Source organism: Diaphorina citri, unplaced genomic scaffold (genome assembly GCF_000475195.1).
Source record: "Diaphorina citri unplaced genomic scaffold, Diaci psyllid genome assembly version 1.1 scaffold1249, whole genome shotgun sequence".
In the NCBI taxonomy this organism is placed as follows: domain Eukaryota; kingdom Metazoa; phylum Arthropoda; class Insecta; order Hemiptera; family Psyllidae; genus Diaphorina; species Diaphorina citri.
In genome coordinates this window covers 46,951-72,137 of record NW_007378678.1, presented here as the reverse complement: position 1 = coordinate 72,137, position 25,187 = coordinate 46,951, and the positions used below count along the sequence as shown (strand labels likewise).

Below are 25,187 nucleotides of genomic sequence, written 5' to 3'. Positions count from 1 at the left end.
TATTGGTAAATAAACAATTGTTTATGTGTCATGTTAAGTTGTAGTATTTGTATTATGTACAATACCGAATGAGAAATAGGTACCTCGTAAATTGTTTTTATTTTACTTATTTATTTATTTATTTATTTTTTATTTCGAGACATAGCCCTGTTTCTCCTCTTTTTTTAGTTTAAACCAAGCGTTTTTAGTCAAGACAAAACACTTAACCAAGTACCCCGCTTGGTGGAGTCTTGGTCAGATAATTAAGATCTCCAGGAGTAGATATACTAAAAATATAGCTTATTTCTTTGAAAATTCGTATTTTAGATCTCCGCTGCCGTCACGCGGTCCGGTTCAAAGCCGGACTCTGCGGTACACACATATAATGTGCTTTGTAAAGCTGCGTAAAAATGGGGATAGTATTGAGGAAGTTAAAAGTTACATTAGAGTGCTTAAACCTGGTATACAATTGGATATGAAGGAATAATATGGACGCTTTAAGGCTTCAAGATCGAAATGGCCTTCCGCCCAAATCTTTTTGCCAAACTTTTTAGCGAATAAAATGTGACTGACTGACCTGAGTGACTGATGAAGTAGTTTTAATACTCCGTGAAGGGCTACCAGGATCTTTGAACTTTAAACCGTCAAGTTTGGTGCCAAAAAAAAGATGGGGGAAGGTACCATTCCAATTTCGATTCTATGAAGCAGTAATTAAAGTCACTCAATTCATTAAAAAAAAAAAAAAAAAAAAAAAAAAAAAAAAAAAAAAAAAAAGATGCCCGAATCATGGTAAACGAAACGATTCCGAAGAATTAGTCAGTGCCAGCGGTCTAGCTTGCTATGCAGAAAGTCACGGGTTGCATTCTCGGCGTCGCCGTCGACAAAAAATTTGCACTCGTATTCTGATTACAAATATTTTGACGGGGATCTTTCTAGTGATCTCGTGTTGACTCAGCACCCAATTAAGAAGTATTGTGTCTCTTCTCGTCCATCTGATGAGAGGCAAACATGCTACGGGATGGGCATGCTACGACACAGACCACAATACATGGGTCTATTGTAGCAGTTATTCCATAGCTACGAAATAAAAACCATGCATGTATTGAATCCAATGGTTTACAAAAACTGCTTTGCTGTGCTGCGTGACTGTGCTGCGTAGCTGTGTCTCAATGTGCGCCGGGCCTTAGGTTGTGTTCTCTTCTGCTCAAATACAATTTGATAGGAATCGTATAATTCCGAATAAAATTGAGAGAATGGAAACCTCTTTTTATTTATTGTGTTTTAATGGAGGTGTAATTTAATTTTTATCGAAGGATAAATACACCCGCGTATAACTAAATTAGGTAGGTAGGTAATATTGAACTACCTAAAATCCATCTGTGTAGGCTGTAGGTAGATAGATATCTTTGATGAAACTGACTGGCCGTCAATATTTGGCAAGAAATAAGTAAAGTCCATATCTGGATAATTATGTTTTCCTTGAATTGAGCAGATTGATTCTGGCATCAGGTAGCCCGTAGCCCTAGGATCACCAATCACCAAATTGGGGATCCTAATTCATCACGTTCCCTGATGATCGTGTCCTTAATCTTTGCGGTATTCGTTTTGACAATGACCTTAATGACCTTTGGAACAATTGAGGAGCTGGGTGCAAAAAGATGATGATCGTGTCCTTAATCTTTGCGGTATTCGTTTTGACAATGACCTTAATGACCTTTGGAACAATTGAGGAGCTGGGTGCAAAAAGGGAAATATGGATTTTTTGCCCTTTTTGCGTAAAACGGTTTTTTTAATAGAACGTGGTGCGCTCTATCTTCCAGCGTTTGAACTGCAGTGATAACTTCTTTTTTTCGATGAGTTACAGCGTTTTTTGTAAACATTATAGGTACTTTTCGAAGAAAAAGAGACAAAGAAAGAAGAAGAAGAAGAAGACAGGACAAAGAAAGAAGAAGACAGGACAAAGAAAGAAGAAGAAGAAGAAGACAGGACAAAGAAAGGGGAAAAAAAAGAGGTAAGAAAAGGGCCAAATATTCCCGGAATATTGCATATTGATGATACTGGATATCAAAGTGTATTTAAGGATGAGAACAAGAATGCAGGGAACATTGAGAAATTGAAAACTTTAAAGTTAAATATCTCAGTTTGATGATTTTCATTTATTGCCCTTTTTGCACCCAGCTCCTCAATTACTGTTGGATATTGGACTATGCAGACATACAGGATGACTTTTTAAAAAGGAGCCACCTTGTATGAATATCTCGAGTACCGATTAGAATTTGGCAAAATCGATGTCGATCGATTAGTTTTAAGTTTTAACCCGGCCAATTTTTAATTTTGTCAGCTTGTTAGCTAAATCCCTTTTATGGGTGATTTCACTATAACTCTCGAACGGCTTGTTCGAATTTGATGAAATGTGACAAACATGTTCAAATACAAGGATTGAAAGAAAATGAGGAAATTTGCTCATTATGTGGTGTAGTGGTCAAGGCGCTCGCCTGGTAAACAGGAGGGCGTGGGTTCAATCCCAGCCGAGGAATGGAATTTTAATTTAATATATGTGTAATTATAATTTAACAAAATCATATTGAACGATTTTATTTAAGAAGAGTCTAAAGACGAAAGTTGAGTTTTGTGTAAAACAGCTTTGGAAATTTTCGATTTTTAAAAAACTCGTGTATTTTGACTTGATACATGTGAATAGGGAATATACATATTTAATAAAGGAGATCCTTTTTGGAAAGGATTACAACCTTCCGCCTTAGAAAAGCTGTTTTACTCAAAAAGCGTTCAAGTAGAGTTAGGTCCTTTAAACAAAGCCTTCAAATACACATTATTATAGGTTACATAATTAGAATAGATAAGAGTTGTTTAGAAAATATAAATAAATATTACTCATCTAAAAATTTAAATGTTTCATTGTGTTCAAACATTGAACACAAGGACAAAAACACTGTTGCTTGTATCTAGTCTGTATCAGAGGTGTCGTACAGAACAGTTTTAACTTGAACTAATGCTATCAACTTCTCTTCAATGTTCTCCATTTTCAATTCACTCAAATAATAGGATTTTCAAGGGAAATGCAACTGCTATGGTCTTATCGTCCCGAAATCGAAGAGAGAAGGAAGACAGGGTAGGAGAAAGCCAGCCGTTCCGAGAACGAACATTATCCAATCAGGATAAAATCCGCCCCCTTTTTTTTAATGAAAAATCAAATCTAACTGTAAAGCTAAAGCTAGAGAGGTAGGTCAGACCGCAGCGCCCTGGTCAATCGTTTTAATCACCCGACTAGATCGTTATTATAGTAGGTTAACAATTAGCAATAATAGTAACGATAACATTGATCCCATAGCAAGATCAAGATCATCCGAGTACAATGCACGCTGCTCGGAGATTTACGAACCAAGCCGATCTTTGCCGATCGTGCAGTCTAAACTTTCCGCTCTGCAAATGCATTTGATCTATTCGTATCGTGCGAGGATTTTGGTAGATCGGGCCGATGAGTGATTGCTGAAGACGAGAAGTTCTGAGTTGACGCGAATTTTTTTCGACCACGTGAATTTCTAAAAGAAAAAATTACGCGCGAACATTTTTTTGGAATTCGCGAAAGTTTCGAAAAATAAAACGAAAATACGAGCGCAGACAGTACCTAACTAAAAAAAATACAATCCATTATAATTCATCTAGAAATTGAATAAAACCTTATTATAATTAATCTGTTTTGAAAAAAGTAATATGGTTAAAAATGTTAATCTGTGTTTTCTAGTTACAAACTTAACGAAATAAACTTTTAGTGCTTTGCTTATTTGTGCAAACAAAGAAGATTGTTTTGGATAAAGGTGCTTTTCAAAATTGTCAAAAATGTATACATAGCTCTCGGATTATTTTACTAAAGGTGTGTCCACTGTCCACACTGTCCACACATAGTCGACGGCGGTCAATCGACGGCCGGTCAACTCTATGTGGACACACCTTTAGATTTTATTCAAAAATTTTAGTCTTTTTCACTTTCTTTTTCTAGTCCAGAATTATCTTATCTTTTGATAACATATTTTGTTTTAGTGCAAAATTAAGGTTATCTCTGCAGTTTTCTAGTTCAAAAAGTTTAAAATAGTGTGAAAGCCCAAGGTAGTTCTGTTGTGTTCAAGTTCCAGATCGAAATCGGAACCAAAGTACCAAACAAGTTTTTCTGATTCAGTGCTGTTTAGTTCCTGTAGTTATACACGCGTCCTTTCTGATGAAAGAAATTATGATTCCCATTTTTACAATATTTACCCATTAAAAAATAAATAATGAAAAAGTGAAGTTACTAAGAGAAAAAATAGTTAAAGTTTGATCCTTAATATCAGCTAATTGATTATTTTGAACAAAAATACATAGTTCCAATTTTTAATTTTGTCAGCTTGTTAGCTAAATCCCTTTTATATTTATGGGTGATTTCACTATAACTCTCGAACGGCTTGTTCGAATTTGATGAAATGTGACAAACATGTTCTGAGGAAATTTGCTCATTATATTTTGTTAAAATCAGATCTCGCTTCGTTCAATAAAATTATCGCAGGTTCTCATTCTCACGTTTGAAGGAAATTTAAAGGTAAACCTATGTATGTACATCAATAACAAATGATTCTAGTTCTGATCAAACTTCAAGTAAAGTCAACTGTACAATAGGTACTTGGTTTACCATTACTATACGGCTTAGAGTTTAGAGCTTACACACACGATTTAATATTAACTACTGCATTGACAGGGGCTCTTAAAATGTTAGTTACTGGCTATTGACTGTATCTCAGGCGAGGCTACTTAAAATAAAATTGAAAAGAAATTGATAAATATTAAATAATAAAACTTAAATTAGGTAAAAAGAAAGAAAAACTGTAAATTCCTCTAAAAATCTTCCAGCTTTGAAAAGTAGGTATGTATTTTTCATGATAAAATTCAAGTTCTTGATTTTTTTTAAGGGGCATGGCGGACCACATTTGGGGTGGCTTATGAACCACAAGTTGCGAACTCCTGATTCAATGATAACACCTAATTAGGAACCTACCGCAAGTTTCCTATACAACCTTGTAGGGGGTACAATTGCCCGTAAGGTAATAGAAATAATAGGCAATACTCTACTGAGTTCCCATCAAATAATAAACAAGCTGGGCCCGTCCCTCCGGGAATTTTTTAGCCCGTAGTTTATTCGATCATGGTTAAAGAATACCTTTGTACCTACCTAATTTGTTTAATATTCAGTTTATTATCTATGGGGACAGACAGACCGACCGACAGACAGACGACACCGAAGCGAATACAATAGTCCGTCCACTATACCTTTTATTATTAGTAATAATAAAGGAAGGACGGACTAATGAGTACCTACATAATTACTTATACTTAATTAATAACAATATTACACCGTGTATAGGTGTGTAGTGTGTACTCTATCGGGAATTTTTTAGCCCGTAGTTTATTCGATCATGGTTAAAGAATACCTTTGTACCTACCTAATTTGTTTAATATTCAGTTTATTATCTATGGGGACAGACAGACCGACCGACAGACAGACGACACCGAAGCGAATACAATAGTCCGTCCACTATACCTTTTATTATTAGTAATAATAAAGGAAGGACGGACTAATGAGTACCTACATAATTACTTATACTTAATTAATAACAATATTACACCGTGTATAGGTGTGTAGTGTGTACTCTATGGGTAATGGGATCAAGTAGCAACCTTAGTTTCTACCAGTAGACACTAGACTTGTAATAGAACTGACTGGTTCAAATGACCAAATCCTGGGATTGTCGATGTTTTTTTCCTGCTTCTCGGATATTGGTCTCCACTAAAATGGCGTCTGTACTAAACCATAGGAAACCCAAGATGGCGCGCCCATTCTGATTCAAATGCTTCTGATCCTCACCATGCAAGCCTCCATGACACACAACCAAATCACGGTAAGTGCTCATCCTGTGATATAAGTAGCAACCTTTTTGATTTTAAAAGACGAGTAAAGTAGTGCTCCACACAATACCTTTTTCAGTATTGACAAGAATGTTGATAAATCATGTAAAGACCAATGTTTTATCGCCTTCTGTGAATTTGACGAGTCTTTCATAGATGACCTTGTCTTAGTCTGGTATGACCAATTCTTTTTTTTATTATTTAATATTTATTTATTTGCAATTTTAACAAATTCACAGTTTACAATAACAGATTATACACATGATAATAATCCCTACAGTACCTACTCTTAAAGAATAACCTATCATCTGTCGGCTTGGTGTCAAAATCGAGTCGGCTAGGTCCGTTAATCGATGGCAATGACCGAGTTGGGCTTGGGTACAGAATTCCGTGGTTGTCAGAAAATGATCGTGTATTAACACGGAAAAGTGGAAGAAGAGCCGTAATAATAGCCACAGCTACTACCTTGAGGGCACTTGCCCTCAGGTCACTCAGGTGTTGGACGTCTTCAATCCGTCTTTATACCTATATACCTACAATAGTGTGTACATAAAACGGAATGGTCTTCTCTCGATCTTGTTCATACAACTTCTTCCAATCGAGTATCTCTGTTGCTAGAGGCCCAATATTCAATCACAGCCCTAATTTAAACCTCAACAACTTTGCCCTTCACATTTCGCAATATTTTGTGCCTTCTTTAGAGATTTTCTCATTGATGAAATGTAAATATTGATTGATCCCACCTCCGCATACATTTTTGGATAGGAACTTGGCCTTTTTTTTCACATTTGTGTTTTTGTGGGGGATCTCACTCCTTTTTTCTAAGTGTGTATTTACACTACATTAGTAGGTACAGATCTCCTTATTACCTAGCTATTTGCGAGCTTTTGAAAATTTTCCGTGAGTTGTTGTTGGTGTTTTGTTGTACTTGTTGTTGGTGTTTTGTTGTACTTGTACCTCCGCATATAATTGAAACCAATCAAATTGAACTAGGATTAAGTTGGATACTAATGAACTCAACCTAAATCCTCTAATCCGTCTAAGCATTCGACCTCCGCATATAATTGAAACCAATCAAATTGAACTAGGATTAAGTTGGATACTAATGAACTCAACCTAAATCCTCTAATCCGTCTAATCAAGTGGCATTCATCTAGCATGAGGATTAGTGAATTAGTAATGATTAAATAAGCATAACAAAGACCTTAAGGCAGGTACATACTATCGCTTTTTCCTCAAGACATTTCTCGACTGAACTCCCGGACACACACGGCCTAATTTTTCCCCCAAGAGCAATAAACCCTTCAAAATTTTTCCAGCTGACGCCAGTTGAAGATTTCCTAAAGATTTGGACTGTTCCGTCTAAACCTCAGGAAAAACCCCGATATGTGCGGTATGAATCAATTAAAATCTCAAGACCTACCATCACGAGAATCAGAAGGAAAAGACAAAGTTTCGAAAGAATTCACAAGATTGCTTTGGAGGGAATTTCAACTAGCGCAACGCGCATGTGCATGCATGGACTATATCAGTCATTAAAAAAGCGGTCGAAATACTGTTAACTGTAAAAATACAGGAAAATACCGCTAACCGTTGTTCCGATGTTCATAAAAATTACCAATTGGGGGGTTTTAGGTATGGTTTTGGGGGGGTCAACTCTCATAACTTTTTCGATATCTCTAACCGTTTTGTGAAAACCGCCCAAAAGCGGTTAATTCCGCCTGTGGGTGGCGCCCAGTGAAAATTCCCGGAGGGACGGGCCCCGCTTGTTATTTTCCGTTCTAATGAAAGAGTTCAAATATATGTGACGTCAGACTTTACGCAGTTGTTTTTTTCGTCCGTTAGGTAGCCCCACTATGCTAGCGCTCTAGCGCAGGAGCAGAAAGAACTGCGCAGAAACGTATGCGCACAAACATATTAATGCGTTGCCTGCGAGGGAGCTTTGCTCGGGACATTTGATGTGACGTCTTCGCCTACTGGAGCGTATGCCGTGACGTCAAAGTTCACGATTTACCGGTATTTTTTAAATCGATTTATCTCGGGATCTGGAAGTCATAGAAGAAAAAGAAAAATTTCGTTGGTCCTCATTTTTCCTGCTCTATGACTTTGAAACATCACCCAAGTTTTAGCGCAACTGATCTATTGTACATGCACCTTGGTATCCAATATCCAAATTTTATAGGAACTAGGAACATGAAAGTAATTCAAATTATAATATTACCTATTTTTGAAATTTTTTAATTGAAAATTGACGGAGTTATGATAGGGGTAAAAATGCGTCGAAATGTTTCGTGTAATATACACACTGGCGTGCTCAGGCCGAAACTTGGCCTGGCGCACTGCCGTGCGCCTAGATTTTATGCTTAAAGTTTCTTTCTCGATATAAAAATCAATTAGATGAGGACCTCTGGCTATGGCTACCTTATTATTATTATTATTATTATTATTATTATTATTCAATTTTTATTGTACATTATATAATACAAAATATTATGTGTACAACGTCATGATCGCTTAAAGTATAACTTATAACTAGCATTTAAAAAAAAACCTTTGTTCAAATTTGTCTTAAGTGAGTGTTTACTGTCTTCCTTTGGTCAAAATGGTCTTAATTAATACACCACAAATATTAAATTATATTAAAATGGTCAAATATTAAAATGGTCTTAATTAATACACCACAAATAATAAATTACACCACAAATATTAAATCCTCAACATTAATTGATGTTGAGGATTTCCTAAAGATTTGGATTGTTCGGTCCAAACTTCAAGGAAAACCTGATGGTGTGTGGCTACCTCTGAGAAACTATCACCAAACCGTTCCTCTCTAATCAGTTTGTATTAGAATTACAGAATCTTATTGAATTATAGCTTGAACCGTGCAACTCGTGGAATTTTAATGAGCTGACTTGACACTTGACTCTCAACGCGTCAAGTTCATGGACATACTCTCGGACCAACCAAATCTTGAACCTCATAACGTGCTTGAACATGTATATCGATATCACGTCCTCTCTATTATCTTCACAAAAATTACAAAAGTATTGGGAATGTACCTATAGGTACATTTTTAGTGACAAATGAATTTGAATTTTGACCTTTGCTTTGGAGGGAATTTCAACTAGCGCAACGCGCATGTGCATGCATGGACTATATCAAATCAGCCCATTCAGCTGACAAGAAGATTACCGTACTTACTTTATGTGCGGTATGAATCAATTAAAATCTCAAGACCTACCATCACGAGAATCAGAAGGAAAAGACAAAGTTTCGAAAGAATTCACAAGATGCGAAGAAACTGAATACGATAACATTCTGGAAACTCACAAAGTCATCTTCAATGAACTTGCAGATGACCCCAGCGATATAGCAGACTCGTCACAACTAGAAGAAGATGCAGCAACAACATAACCATTAATATTATACGAGGACTACAAAGAAGATGATCATATTCTCTGAGGCTGTGCCAGGAGATGTGCCTAGGATTCTCAGGGTTGAAAGCAGAAGTCACTTAATCACCTCGGTGTACATCGGTACATAGGAGAACAACAGGGCTGGCTCCATACACTAGGCCGACCATTCACGGAACGTGTTACCGTGTGGCAGAGAACTTATACTGTGAGAGCCTGTCGTGACCGACCGAGAGCGTATCACGTTAGGCTTGCACACCAGAGATCCCGGGTTCATTTCCCGTTCCCGCTATAGTCGAAGCTTTTTCGGCTCTGTGTTTGGAATACGGGTGCACTCAGTCTCGTAAAGACAACTGAGCAGCTACTTTAATCGAGTAGGTACTTACCAGTAGAGTCTGTAGAGTAGAAATTTGATAGAGGGAACTGTAATAACGGAGATCTTATCGTCCTGAAATCGAAGGAGGACAGGATAGGAGAAACCCAGCCGTTCCGAGAACGAACCTTACCTGTTTCGGATAAAGATCACTCCGGGCGGGAATCAAACACATAACCTAGCGCTTGAAGGAATTTAAGGCCATACTAAGCTAAGCCATCCTTTCATTTCAACAGAAACAGTAATCAATCGATAATAATAATATTATCAGATATTATCTGCCTGAACTCAACCATGCCTGATAGAAAAAGACATTCATCCCGCATCCCGAACTCAACCATGCCTCATAGAAAAAGATATTCATCCCCTCATCAGTAAATTCTCATTGCATGTTAATGACGACATGATTCCCTTATTTGCTAAACACAGAGGATGTTGTATAAGTTCAAGGGAAGATCCCCTGCTAGCTACGCCCTCGGGTGAGGTAGAGATCTTAAATCCCGTATAAATCGACGTTTGGAAAATGTCCTCTGCTAATTATTTAATCAATATAAATAAACTCCATTTGGCAGACTTACAGAATCCACCGACATCTCAATAGCAAATGATAAATGATAATATCAGGGCCGGACTGGCATTTCCAAACTCTCGAGACATGTAAGTTTTTGTCCTTGTGGGGAGGGAGTTCTTTGTCACGTTAGGAAAACTTAATGACATAATGTAAGAGGTTATTGATGTCATTATGCATTGTATCGTTTCCTTGCACTGGAGGATGTTAAACAGAGAATGTGCCAGCATGTCATGCCACAGACATTAACATTGGCAATGAGCGCACACTGCTCATAGATTTTATATTGTGATGGTTCAATATCTTCACGGGCGTCTTAGGAAAGCTGATGGAACATCTGTTAAACTAAAGTCTTAGAGAGTGTTTTTTATACTGAAGTGTTGATAAACCAAAATGTTTCTTGCTTCAATTTTTGATCTAAGCAGAAAATCCACTCTAATCACACCACGATTCCAATTATAAAAGGCTTCCTCCCTTTAGTCTTTTTCACTTTCTTTTTCTAGTCCAGAATTATCTTATCTTTTGATAACATATTTTGTTTTAGTGCAAAATTAAGGTTATCTCTGCAGTTTTCTAGTTCAAAAAGTTTAAAATAGTGTGAAAGCCCAAGGTAGTTCTGTTGTGTTCAAGTTCCAGATCGAAATCGGAACCAAAGTACCAAACAAGTTTTTCTGATTCAGTGCTGTTTAGTTCCTGTAGTTATACACGCGTCCTTTCTGATGAAAGAAATTATGATTCCCATTTTTACAATATTTACCCATTAAAAAATAAATAATGAAAAAGTGAAGTTACTAAGAGAAAAAATAGTTAAAGTTTGATCCTTAATATCAGCTAATTGATTATTTTGAACAAAAATACATAGTTGTCTTTGTAGATAAATATTGCCGCGATTGATTTTAATAGGTACCAATAATTTAGTTAGTTATTTCTGTGACTTTCCTGCTTTAATTATAAACAAGTAGTTATCTAGTTATTAGATATTATACATAATAATCAGAACACATTCACATGTTATTTATTAAATTATTTTGTCTTGCCTTAAATTGAAAGAAAAAATATTAACGAACATAATAATGTCTACATATATTTAAAAAACAAAGTGTTATTAATATAGATAATCTATTATAATCCAGTTGTATATCTAAATAATACGTAACACATATAATGACAATAATTACGTGAGAACTTACTTAACTTGTGACTAACTTATTCCAAATACTTATGATAATATTTAATATAAGAATCCACCGACATCTCAATAGCAAATGATAAATGATAATATCAGGGCCGGACTGGCATTTCCAAACTCTCGAGACATGTAAGTTTTGTCCTTGTGGGGAGGGAGTTCTTTGTCACGTTAGTAAAACTTAATGACATAATGTAATAGGTTATTGATGTCATTATGCATTGTATCGTTTCCTTGCACTGGAGTATGTTAAAAAGAAAATGTGCCAGCTTGTCATGCCACAGACATTAACATTGGCAACGAGCGCACACTGCTCATAGATTTTATATTGTGATGGTCCAATATCTTCACGGGCGTCTTAGGAAAGCTGATGGAACATGTGTTAAACTAAAGTTTTAAAGAGTGCTCTTTATACTGAAGAGTAGATAAACCAAAATGTTTCTTGCTTCCATTTTTGATCTAAGCAGAAAATCCACTCTAATCACACCACGGTTCCAATTTTAAAAGGCTTCCTCCGCTCGATTCTTTGGTGCCGTTAGAGCTGTGTGCCCCTAGGCCCGGACCTATGCATGAATCCGCCCCTGCTATTGAATACTAGCAGAATATATTGCTCTTATAGATTGGCGAACCCGAGCTTGTAATCTAACTGTGAATAATCAGAATAATTGAATAAAATTAAATGCTTTTGATTAAAAATTACGAGGTTTAGGGCCTTATAATATGCGTAAGGTTTCTTGATTTAGGGTCAATTAGCAAAATGGGCTTGCTCTAATTTGAAGGATTGCTCAAGAGGAAAATAGTCTCCTTATGTAGTACATAGTTTACGTACGAAATAGTGTGTAATGTCTGTATCTATGTCACATACTGAATTTCAATAACTTTCATATAAATTTGCAAAGCTGCGTCCACACTATAGTTGGCTAGTGGCTGCAGTCAACATTCTGTAGTGGTAACGGCTCAGGTACAATCAAAGGATTTTGGCGGAATGAAAAAATGTTCATAGCGTGGAAGTGTTTCAGAACTTTCGGGCGATGTCGATAGATATAGATCGACCATAGTGTGGACTACTTCAAATCCGGGCCTTCGTCTTCAAGATGGACTTTTTAATAAAAACCAACATGATTTCTACTATGTCTTCATATTCTTGTTACCTACTGCTACAGACTAGTTCCTCAAACCTCATTCTACCTTCCGTTCTTCCTTGTTTCTAAAGAATGACGTTCTTCTACTTGATTCTTACCAAGTTCTTAATGAAAGTGACACAAAATTGAAGCAATCATAAATAACAACGGTAAACAGAAATCAGCACGATGCAAAATGTCAAGCTGTAGGTATGGTAATTGATTTAGAAATTTCTAAATCAAATACACTGGCGTGCAAAAAAATTGGGGACAGTTTGCATTTCCTTTTCATTACTTTGACAGCCTTCTCTAAATGTTTTAACCATGTTTCTAAACGTTTTTGGGTACCAGCTAATTTTTTTTCTACTAAATGGTCGTGTTTTTGTCTTCAAGGAACTGTCTATTTGGCTTTATTTTCCATGGCAATGTCGTTAATTTGAAAAAGTCCATCTGTCCAGAATAGTTCACATGTGAGTGTACTTTGTATTATACTCAGTAGGTGTAAAGTTAATTCTGTATCCAAGTCACATACAAAATGTCACACACTAAATCTATGTGGATCTCACTTAGTACCCAATGCGTGACAAACATGGTGTATCGGAGCTTAAGGAACAACGGGGCCCAACGAACATTTGGCCAACTGTTCTAGAGAAGCAAAAAACTGATTTATATCATAAATATTTTTTCAATACTGTAAAATAAGTTGTATAAACTGTAAGTTGTATAAAACTGTATAAACTGTAAGTTGTATAAAAAACTTTAGAAAAATGCGTAAGGACTCCCAAAATGTAGAAACCTCATTTAAAAAATCTCGATAGTTGCTATTGTTTCTTAAGCGCCGATTTTCGACATGATTCCCTATTGTTTTGTGTAAGATCAGTGGAAACCATGTGATTTCGAGAACTAAATGAAAGTTCAGTCGGTTTAGAACAAAGAGGAAAGAGGTTTGAGACATTTGAACTTTGGCATCGTGGGAGATGTTACTGTTTTGTTTACCACAGAATGTTAATAATGTTAATCTGATTTTGACATGTGAACCGAATGCCAAGTAAATTGGAGATGACTTTAATTAGCAAAGTTCTGGAATATAAACTTTGTCATTGATGAAACCCACCCTGTTTTCTCGAGCTAAGGGGAGAACAAAATCTTCGTTTTTCTTTGAGTTACGACTTTGAAAATATTTATGGATGAAGGCGGTTTTACGTTAACATGAATCGAATGTGTCCTAGATATTCAAATTTCTTTCTTCTTTTATATTTTTTCCAGCAACATATTACAAATATGTAATTATTTATGCATAAATACAAGTACCTATACATACTTTCAGTGTTGAGTTTCACTATTTCTACTTCGCTCCTCACGACCGCTACTCATAATCGCTACTCACGATGTTTCCAACCCATGTCTGTGTTAGTCTCACTTGAGATGCTATACGGACGATGGGTTCTAATTAGGACCCATGAAATCCGTTAGAGAGAGCTTCATACGTGCTGTGCAGAGGTACGTGATTATTTAGGTTAACTACATGTGATAAGATGGTATGATAATTATCTCAAGATGTCACCATGTGAAACTATCACGAATGTTAATCCTGAATGAGTCAAGCACTAAGTACCGAAATTTCGAAAATGTGTCTTTTTTTTCCATGGCTTAAATTGTTGCATACCTACTTACTTTCCGTGTCCATGAGATAGGCATGGCACCTATCACATGGTGTTGGAAGGATTGGGTGTTGCATATGGAATTCTCATAGGGACAGAAGACTTAACTTGACATAAGGAAATCACAAAGTTTAGGAATAATTGAGCCCTTCCTGAAAAATATCTTAAAGGTTCACAGGGGTACCGCACTTGCTTGCCACGCAGAAGGTTTGGCTCGAAATTCAATTGCAAATATTTTGCTTTCTGGTGTTCTCCTAATGACCCAGCACCTAAATGGGAACTGCTCCTTCAGAAGAACCCTGCCACATTAAAGGAAGAAAGGCTAAAAAGAGGTTGGCATGTGATTATAGTAATTCACATTAACAACAGTGTCGGGATCAGGATCAGAAGACAATACAAATGTAGTCATTATGGATATCAGCAACATATTTTTTTTCTAACAAGGAAGACAAAGACAATGTCAAGACTATCCTTACAGAATCTTCTACTCACCATTAGTCATAAGCTGCTAGCACAACTTATGGATAATCTGGTTGAACAAGTTCCCAACGAGAATTCAAATGTAAACAACTTTTATGGCGTCTTGTCTTGGAATTATATAAGTTTTCGAAAACTAGTTACATAGTTGACAGTTTGCTAGGGTTTGACTTTTCTTTGATTTTTCCAAGTGGCGTCACAAGAACCGACAAAGTTCTTCTAAACGCTTTCCTTCATCATGCCAGCAGCCAGAGGGGTTAGGCACGCTGCCAATGACGACGAAGAAGGGGTATTCAATGTGAAATTAATAGATAGAATCTGCCCAGGAGGAGCCTGTACACAGTTCCGCCCTGCAGAAACTTTGCGGCAGATTTGCACACAAGTTTTCACAAATACTTCGAAACCTCAGCCAAGAATAGTATGTTGAATTCAGAGTGATTTACCGCAGCTCTGTCGCGGGAGTGATCGTGGTATGCTTGTTGAAGCCGCAAGTGCTTGTTCGTTGTTTGTCGAAGTGAAATTTTTAACACTAGGGGAAAAATATCGTGTTTTTTCATCTTTAACTTTAGCATTTGAAGTGCAGATAAACAGTTTTGGTTGCCAAAGGTTACCTATGAATTCCAACTATCATGCACATTTTGTTTTTCAACCAAATAATTTAAATTATTCACAAACATTATACGTCATTTTCATTTAAATGTAATTGGACTGTGAACAATAGTAGTTGATTAAAGCATAATTTTACACTAGCTCATAAAACTTTTGTGAAGACAAACATATACCTAGTAGCTGCAAAACTACCGTAGTGCAGAGATGTGTCCACAGCTTTCATTTAGGTTCACACACGTACCACTAAACCACTTTGCCAGTGGAAAAGGTGCAGTGAAAGGAAACTGTCGGAGCGTTACTACCAAATGTCCTTAGTATTAAACCGCCTCAAAGGTGGGAAAACTGTCTGTGGACAAGTGTCATAGTGATCTCAGTGTATATTAATACATTTTTTCCTACTATGAGGAGAATTATTTCGTACTTGTTGGAGACTGAGTGAGCATTGACATTATTTGACATATTTATTTCATCGGAATACTGAATGTTCTGTCTGAGGTGGCAGATCCCATGTCGAGAAGATCATCAATAGTATAAATCATATTCTGGCAAGTTGGCAAGTCTTGTCACAAGAGCAATTATGAGTGCTTACCTCGATTTCTCTCACCTTACTGAAAGTATTAAAAAATATTAAATAAAAGTTACACTCACCACGGTTTCATTTACATAATGTACACATTTTCCTTGGCCTTCCTATTTCATCTTACCTTGATCCAGAAAATCAGAATTGGAATATGATTTATTATTCCAAGTCTCGATTTAGGTAAAGGTAACTATTGACATCGTATCGACAGCTTAAAATTAATCCGTGAGCTTTGAGGTATAAATTCATAACATCTAACGGATTCTTACGTAAAAGTAATAAAAATGTTATGCCGATATTATGCCTCTTAATATTTTTATATTCATTATTTTAAGAAAAAAACCAATACACATATTTGAGGAGTAGATATGTATTTACATAGATTACAGCTTACACACCCCTGCACTAATAATTCTCAAATGTTAATGAGATAAGAGATTGCCTAGAACTTTACGATACTTGTTATCGTTTTGTATCTGGTAGTGAGCTTTGAATTAGATCTTGCTTTTTATTTATTTAAAATCGTGATTTATGTATATTTTAGACCATTGATGAAACCCACCCTGTTTTCTCGAGCTAAGGGGAGAACAAAATCTTCGTTTTTCTTTGAGTTACGACTTTGAAAATATTTATGAATGAAGGCGGTTTTACTTTATCATCAACATGAATTAATACTCTATGCTATCATGAATGAATGAGATATTCTAATATCATGGCGTTTACCTTTAAAAAGGATTATTATCCCAGGAATAAATACATAAACATCATTAAACTACAGGGTGGTTTACTAATCAAACAAAACTTGTGAATTCCACTTCCAAAACGAGATCCCAAGAAAAAGATGGAAATCTAAACTTACCATCAAAATTGTGGTGAAAAGTGTAGAGTCTAATATAGAGCCAAAAAGGCTGAAAGTTTGGTGATTTTCTTCATGATGGAAATAGAAAAGAAATCGATATGTAATAATGTCTATAAATTCTATGAAATAAACAACTTGTATGTTTTCCCGAACTACTTCGCCAAGGTCTTGCAGATTTTCATGGTATTCAGGATCTTTGTCTCTTTCTTCAAAATTATCTTAATAGGATTTGAATATTTTTGATACCGTCCTTCCAAGACATTTGGAGAATTCCGCTGTTGTAAAACAACTGTACACTGTAGTAACTCAGATCTTGTTTAATCTTACACCCTGTAACTAAAGTTTTAGACGAGGAGGGTTCAGCTCAAAGTTTATTGAGCTCGAGATTGAATTGTTCTGAACAATAAAATAAAAAAAATCCTACCTACCTACCTACCTACCTACCTAAACTTACCATCAAAATTGTGGTGAAAAGTATAGAGTCTAATATAGAGCCAAAAAGGCTGAAAGTTTGGTGATTTTCTTCATGATGGAAATAGGAAAGAAATCGATATGTAACAATGTCTATGAATTCTATGAAATAAACAACTTGTATGTTTTCCCGAACTACTTCGCAAAGGTCTTGCAGATTTTCATGATATTCAAGATCTTTGTCTCTTTCTTCAAATTTATCTTAATAGGATTTGAATATTTTTGATACGGTCCTTCCAAGATATTTGGAGAATTCCGCTGTTGTAAAACAACTGTACACTGTAGTAACTCAGATCTTGTTTGATCTTACACCCTGTACGGTCATAACTTTGCAATTTGAATAATTTATTTAAGTAGGTAATAAAAACCAACACTCGGGGTATTACTTAGTAGCTAATTGCCCTGTTGATTATTCATTTATGTGAAAATCCGAAGCGTCAGAGTAGGTCTAGGTTTGTTATGAATAGAATTGATATCTTTCGGCTCAGACCTACATAATATAAAGGTGCTATTACACCGAGGCAACATGCATGCTGCAGTGAACCATGCTTCAAGGCAACATGAAGCTTGCTCCAAGACTATATGAATCAAATACAAAATCTTTGAATGCAGCATACTCATACTGCTCATGTTGACAATTGGGTTGCTTCGTCGCCGCGCGTCGATAGAAATGGTTTTGAAGCTTGAAGCCTGCGTCAGTACAGCACGCTACATGTTTTCTCAGGCTGGCGTCTCCTGAGGCCAGCCGAACGCCTGACAGGTGGACCTATTCAGGCGTACCTGTCAGATTTACCTGATAGTGAGTGACCGGCCTCAGTGAGCTCGCACCCTAACTTTGTTCAACGCATGGGAAGTATTTATACTTGTTACGGTCACTGGAATTGACCGTGAACGCCTAGTAGGCTGATAGGTTCTGCTGGTTGGTGAGAATATTTCTCATCGCGAGCCTGATTAACAAAGTTAGCGAGTAATTAACTATCAACGGAGATATTTACAATGTTCTGTCCATGTTTAAATGGAGGTAAACGTCAATTATTATGGTATGCAAATTTGGACTGTGCTCCGCGCTCTTACGAAATTCTAGGGGTTCATTGAATCGTAGAGCTCTCCAAGAAGAAGTGTTCATTTAGATTTAGGATGAGAACTCTCGGATATTCGTTTAGAGGTTTGGTAAAAGGAACTATAATGTCTAAGGTCTTATCGTCCTGAAAGCGAAGAAAGAAGAAAGGCAGGATAGGAGAAAGCCAGCCGTTCCGCCAGAATGAACCTTATTGGTTTAGGATAAAATCTGCCCCCGGGTGGGAAACCTGCGACCTAGTGATTACAAGGTAGATGCGCTACCCTCCAAGGTAACTAGCCTGGCTGTTCGGGCTTTAGACCTCGCTTCGTTTGTTCTATCATGTTGCCTATTGTGTGTTTACCTTCCCACATACACTGATCAACAGAGGGTAGGTTAGCAATTAGCGTACTAACTTGTTATGACTCATCTTGGCACTACCTTAAGGTCAGTCACTTGGGTATGATTGTTTTATCTCGGCATGTTTTATCTCGGCAAAATTTGCATTCAGTTGCCTTGTTACCGCAAACCTGCCTCGGTGTGGTGGTCAAGACGCTTGCCTGGTAAGCAGGAGGGTGTGGGTTCAGTTCCAGCTGAGGTATGGAATTTCCTCAACATCGTTAGAGAAGTTGACCTCAATAATAATTCTAAGACTTACTTCTGGGGTAAAGGGACACTCTAGACAGTTTAGACACATTTGAGTGGTATTAGGCATAAAAAAAGTAATAAGCATTGTTCAGGATTATCTTAAGTTTGTCTATAGTATCGCTATTTTTATTTCGTAGCAATGAAACAAGAGAATCTTATGGTCCGTGTCGTAGCTGTCCCTAACGTATAAACCAAGAACTTTTTTTTATGAGGGAACTGTAACAAAAAAGATTTTATCGCCCCGAACTTGAGGAGAGTGTCCCTAACGTATAAACCAAGAACTTTTTTTTATGAGGGAACTGTAACAAAAAAGATTTTATCGCCCCGAACTTGAGGAGAGGAGGACAGGATAGGAGAAACCCAGCCGTTCCGAGAACGAACCTTAACCGTTGAGGATAAAGGCGGGAATTGAATTCGCCACCTATTATAGCACTTACAAGGTAAAAGGCGTGCTACCGTACAAGCTACAGGGTGGTGCAAAGTTGCTGAAATTCAGCAATTCATTGGAAACTTGTCTCCGAATGGAAGATAAAAATGTCGTCACCTTGGGCGTTACGAGACACTGTGACGTTAAAACCCTGCGAATAAGAAAGGTGTTAAAGCGCCTTAAAGCGCCTAAAAGCCTTTTTTTTAATACACCCGCTATATTTTTCATTTCAAATCACTAAACTATTCATCCGTGTTACGTTCATAGAGTTAAGAGAACACTGAAATGTCAAGTTTATACTTTATGTAGTATCATCGTGTGAGTAGTTAGTACTTTCCTACTTAGTATACTTATTATTAATATTTATTATAGTGTGCAGCATATTTATTATTAGTTTTAGTACGTTCCTACTTAGGAGTAAACTTTTAGTCACTTTGGTATATGAAATGAAATTCTGTTTCGTGTTAATATAGGCCGGGCGGTGCTGCGAACTCTTGACGTTCGCGCGCCTCCCGGCGCGCTTGATAGCTAGACTATATAGCTAGCCATTTTCATATCTGGGTAACTTATCACTAAAGGTACTTTGTCTACAGTTAAGAGACCCTTTAGAGCTTTAGACGTTCAATATATTGAATCCATAGAACCTAATAGAGCAGTTGCGCTGACTCGGGTGAGTTTTCAAAGTCAGAGAGCAGAAAAAATGAGGAACTAGGGAATTTTTTTTTCCTTCTACGACTTCTAAAGCCCGAGATAAATCCATTTAAAAAATATCGGTAAATCTTGAAATCTGACGTCAAGGCATACGCTCCTGTAGGCGATGACGTCACATCAACTGTCTGGAGCAAAGCTCTCTCGCAGGAAACACATTAATGTGTTCGTGCGCATACGTTTCTGCGCATCATTTCGTGAAGTTTGACGTCACTACTCTTCAAACTTTTTCATGAGAATTTTTCATGAGAATTTTCGACCTTTTAATTCCTTCTCCATTGTAATTATTCTGTGATTATAGTAATTCACATTAACAACAGTGTCGGGATCAGGATCAGAAGACAATACAAATGTAGTCATTATGGATATCAGCAACATCTTTTTTTTCTAACAAGGAAGACAAAGACAATGTCAAGACTATCCTTACAGAATCTTCTACTCACCATAAGTCATAAGCTGCTAGCACAACTTATGGACAATCTGGTTGAACAAGTTCCCAACGAGAATTCAAATGTAAACAACTTTTATGGCGTCTTGTCTTGAAATTATATAAGTTTTTCGTAAACTAGTTACATAGTTGACAGTTTGCTAGGGTTTGATTTTTCTTTGATTTTTCCAAGTGGCGTCACAAGAACCGACAAAGTTCTTCTAAACGCTTTCCTTCATCATGCCAGCAGCCAGAGGGGTTAGGCACGCTGCCAATGACGAAGACGAAGGGGTCTTCAATGTGAAATTAATAGATGATAGAATCTGACCAGGAGGAGCGTACACAGTTCCACCCTGCAGAAACTTTGCGGCAGATTTGCACACAAGTTTTCACAAATACTTCGAAACCTCAGCCAAGAATAGTATGTTGAATTCAGACTGATTTACCGCAGTTCTGTCGCGGGAGTGATCGTGGTATGCTTGTTGATTAAACCGCCTAAAAGGTGGGAAAACTGTCTGTGGACAAGTGCCATAGTGACCTCAGTGTATATTAATACATTTCTTCCTACCATGAGGATAATTATTTCATATTTGTTGGAGACTGAGTGAGCATTGACATTATTTGACATATTTATTTCATCGGAATACTGAATGTTCTGTCTGAGGTGGCAGGTCCCATGTCGAGAAGATCATCAATAGTATAAATCATATTCTGGCAAGTTGGTTGGCAAGTCTTGTCACAAGAGCAATTATGAGTGCTTACCTCGATTTCTCTCACCTTAATGAAAGTATTAAAAAATATTAAATAAAAGTAAATATTCTAATATCATGGCGTTTACCTTTAAAAAGGATTATTATCCCAGGAATAAATACATAAACATCATTAAACTACAGGGTGGTTTAGGTAGTCTACTAATCAAACAAAACTTGTGAATTCCACTTCCAAAACGAGATCCCAAGAAAAAGATGGAAAAATTGTAATTGTAAAAGATTTAAGAGTTTATGATTATGATTTTCAACAGCTCTTTGGTTGTTGATACCTGATTGATAGTGTTACTAACTTCCATTTTCGTAACTATTGACATCGTATCGACAGCTTAAAATTAATCCGTGAGCTTTGAGGTATAAATTCATAACATCTAACGGATTCTTACGTAAATTAATAAAAATGTTATGCCGATATTATGCCTCTTAATATTTTTATCTATGATTCATTATTTTAAGAAAAAAACCAATACACATATTTGAGGAGTAGATATGTATTTACATAGATTACAGCTTACACACCCCTGCATTAATAATTCTCAAATGTTAATGAGATAAAAGATTGCCTAGAACTTTACGATACTTGTTATCATTTTGCATCTGGTAGTGAGCTTTGAATTAGATCTTGCTTTTTATTTATTTAAAATCGTGATTTATGTATATTTTAGACATTGGGGACGTATGTACACATGTGGTTCTTATTTAAGAGTTTATGATTATGATTTTCAACAGCTCTTTGGTTGTTGATACCTGATTGATAGTGTTACTAACTTCCATTTTCTCTCTCTTTATGTTTTCAGAATAACACTGCCTTCTATTCTGCCAACATGTCTCCTGCCATAGACTTCGCCACCAGCGCCTCCTCACTCCGCACCACAGTCAAACCTCACGTCTGGGAGAAGGAACAACTTATCCTCGCCCTCTACCGGAACACAACCTCCCAAGTCACACACATCTCCAGCAAAATCGGTCAAATCAACCAGCAAATCCTAAGTCAATCACTGGACATCATCGCAACCAACATGATGCGATTCGACCGATATGTCGAGTCTGTCGACTCGAAAACCAAAGACTGCAAATACAACACCGAGAACTCTCCAGCAAAATCGGTCAAATCAACCAGCAAATCCTAAGTCAATCACTGGACATCATCGCAACCAACATGATGCGATTCGACCGATACGTCGAGTCTGTCGACTCGAAAACCAAAGACTGCAAATACAACACCGAGAATCAGGTAGATAGGGTGAAGGATCTCCTCAACAGTAAACTCAAATCCAAAATCAGTTACTGTATGTCACGCGTGAGCAGCAAACTCACAAACTATGAGAAAGCCATCCAGGATGAACTGAACAAATACAATAGTGTAATCCTACTACAGGTCAAGAACTTACTCATCTACTGCAATAAATCAGTTACTGTATGTCACGCGTGAGCAGCAAACTCACAAACTATGAGAAAGCCATCCAGGATGAACTGAACAAATACAATAGTGTGATTCTACTACAGGTCAAGAACTTACTTATCTACTGTAACAAAATGAACGATGGCGTTATGCATCTCTGTTTGAACAAGAGCTGGCAGATTTGTGGCTACGTTAGTGATAAGTTCTTATCCTCTGTCAATACCTACTTTAGTCACTGTCTCCTGGTTTATAACCAGAGTCATTCAACATTGGCGGACTGTTTGCAGAAAGATTTGCAGGTGAACAAGAAGTATTTCCACTGGGCCATCAAGTTGTTTCGGACGGCTTCCTGTCGGCATGTTCTCAACACGTAATACGAGATGTGATGGTTTATTCAGGATGGAAACCAAAGATGGATTCGAATTCTATCAGTAGCTCCTAGCTTCTTTTTGAAAGCATTTAACAAGGTACTTTAGCTGATACTATTGAGGAACCAAGGTTGTAGGCCAGATATACCTATCGTATTGTGTGCCATGTAAGCCTCATGAGATCTCAGCCACCTACATTTCCAATCCGCCTCGTCATACACAAACGGCTGACAGTTACTGTTCACTTCCAATCCGTCATGTCAGCCTTGTATGTGTATGGGGGACAGGAACAAAACCATATCGCCATCTACGTATGACATTGACAGTCAGGAAAATGACTAAACATCAGGTTACTTGCATTGACATGGAAATGGAAAATGGTGGTAAAGTAGGCGTTGACTGATTATTTAGTTAATTTTCCTCTAACATTGTCAACATACAACCGCTCGGTGACGTAGTGGTCAAGACGCTCGCCTGGTAATTGGGAGGGCGTGGGTTCAATCCCCGTCGAGGTATGGAATTTTATCCTCGACAGTGTATAGGATTTTGATCATAATGATAGTAGTAGCCTACTGTTGGGGTAAAGGGACACTTTAGTCCAGTTCAAGTAATAGGATTATTATTCAGGAAAAGTGCTTCCAAGGGTATTATTTACATACCTGGTGAGTATTTGAATGAGGAAAGACTAGACTGGGTAAGTTATAAATACCTACTTAAGTATATACATAATTCTTGTATTTATTTAAAACCTGTAGAATAAAAATCCCAAAGTTCAGTTGCTTGGCAGTCCTTAGTCTCGGAATCTAGTATTATTGTGATGTAAATCTCTTCATATTATGATGGAAAGATGTGTACACTTAAATGTAAAAATATATCAAATAATCTATTTCTATACATTCGGTGGTTTTTGTTCTTGTTCTTCAGGTTATTTTGGATTCTGGTTTTGAGGATGGTTCCTGAAGTTTGGCCACAAACAGAGTCAGAGTTGCATTTTTGTGAGATGGTGTGTATTAGCAATATTAGCATTTGATTACGTAGTATTTGCCATTGACCTTGACGATCGTCATAAAATTTGTTAAATGAAAGTTCTTGACTAGATCCATCTTTTCATTATACACATAATACCGAAGATTTTGAAAATGTACACACTGCATGGACTCCTCATATAGAAATATCGTAAGAAAAGGGTCCCTCCCATTTCTGTAACTCTGCTGGGTGTCCCACATGTCCAAATCTAAAATCCATCGCGCGAACCCTTGGATGCACGGAATGGGGACTTGTCGTGTGTAGACATCATTGAGTCAAATCCATTTGGACTTAGTATGTTAGAACAATGGACTGAAGCCAAATGGACCTAAATAGAGTCGTCATGTAGAATACATTAGTGACTTTAAAAATCATTTATTCAAAAATAAAATTATCATGAATATTTTGAAATGGGCTTTGAAAGACCAATAAAAAGGTAATAACCTTACAATAGAAATTTAACATATTTCACAGTGCCTAAGCCTAATTCAGACGATCACATAAAAAAAAAAAAAAAACAGTATTTAAAATGTGTATTAGGCACATATACCTAGGTACACTACATATCACATAATTCATTCTTGGATTAATTTACATTTTACATAATTAATGAAATAGAGTAATAGACTAATGGTAGTTAGAATACTAACACAGGTATGTCTCTATGATTCTGTGAACACGACTATTACCATTTAATGAACATTTTGAACATGAAGTAGTTAGGGCCATAATTCAAATCTCCATGATGCCATATTCCATAGAGAAATATCAGCGCTTGGGGAAAAAAATATCGCTCAACAATTTCAAACTTTTTAGGAGAGGGAAAAAAATTGATGACTTTTTCGTGGATTTTTATCGTTGTTTCTCCCCAAAAGAAATATTGAAAATCATAATAAATGCAGAGCTGGAGGGAAGTAGAGCACCTAGGACGTAATAGAACATCATGGATGCAGAACTTGTGGGAGAATGGTACCAGGAAACGAATGCCATCTTATATCAAATGATGTGCGAGTAGAATAGAGATCAATTGGCCAATTTGATTACCAACGTCCAGTAATGGACAAGGCACTTTCAGAAGAAGAAAGAAATTTTGTCAAACTATTTTCAC

At 36.8% G+C, this 25,187-nt stretch overlaps 1 protein-coding gene across 2 annotated transcripts in view; it reads left to right on the top strand.

Annotated features, from left to right (window-relative positions):
- The window catches only part of LOC103514953, a 35,839-nt gene extending 11,982 nt beyond the window's left edge, over positions 1 to 23,857 (top strand). The window contains exons 1-4 of one of the 2 annotated variants that reach the window (XM_026827791.1): positions 5,866 to 5,924; positions 22,081 to 22,245; positions 22,386 to 22,661; positions 22,790 to 23,857. In XM_026827791.1, the coding sequence (XP_026683592.1) occupies positions 5,874 to 5,924; positions 22,081 to 22,245; positions 22,386 to 22,661; positions 22,790 to 23,059 (762 nt within the window). In that variant the 5' untranslated portion in view covers positions 5,866 to 5,873 and the 3' untranslated portion in view covers positions 23,060 to 23,857. Of the gene's footprint in view, positions 1 to 5,865; positions 5,925 to 22,080; positions 22,246 to 22,385; positions 22,662 to 22,789 lie in introns of those variants that run through there. The other variant, XM_026827790.1, reaches the window with a different exon arrangement.
- The last annotated feature ends 1,330 nt before the right edge of the window (positions 23,858 to 25,187 follow it).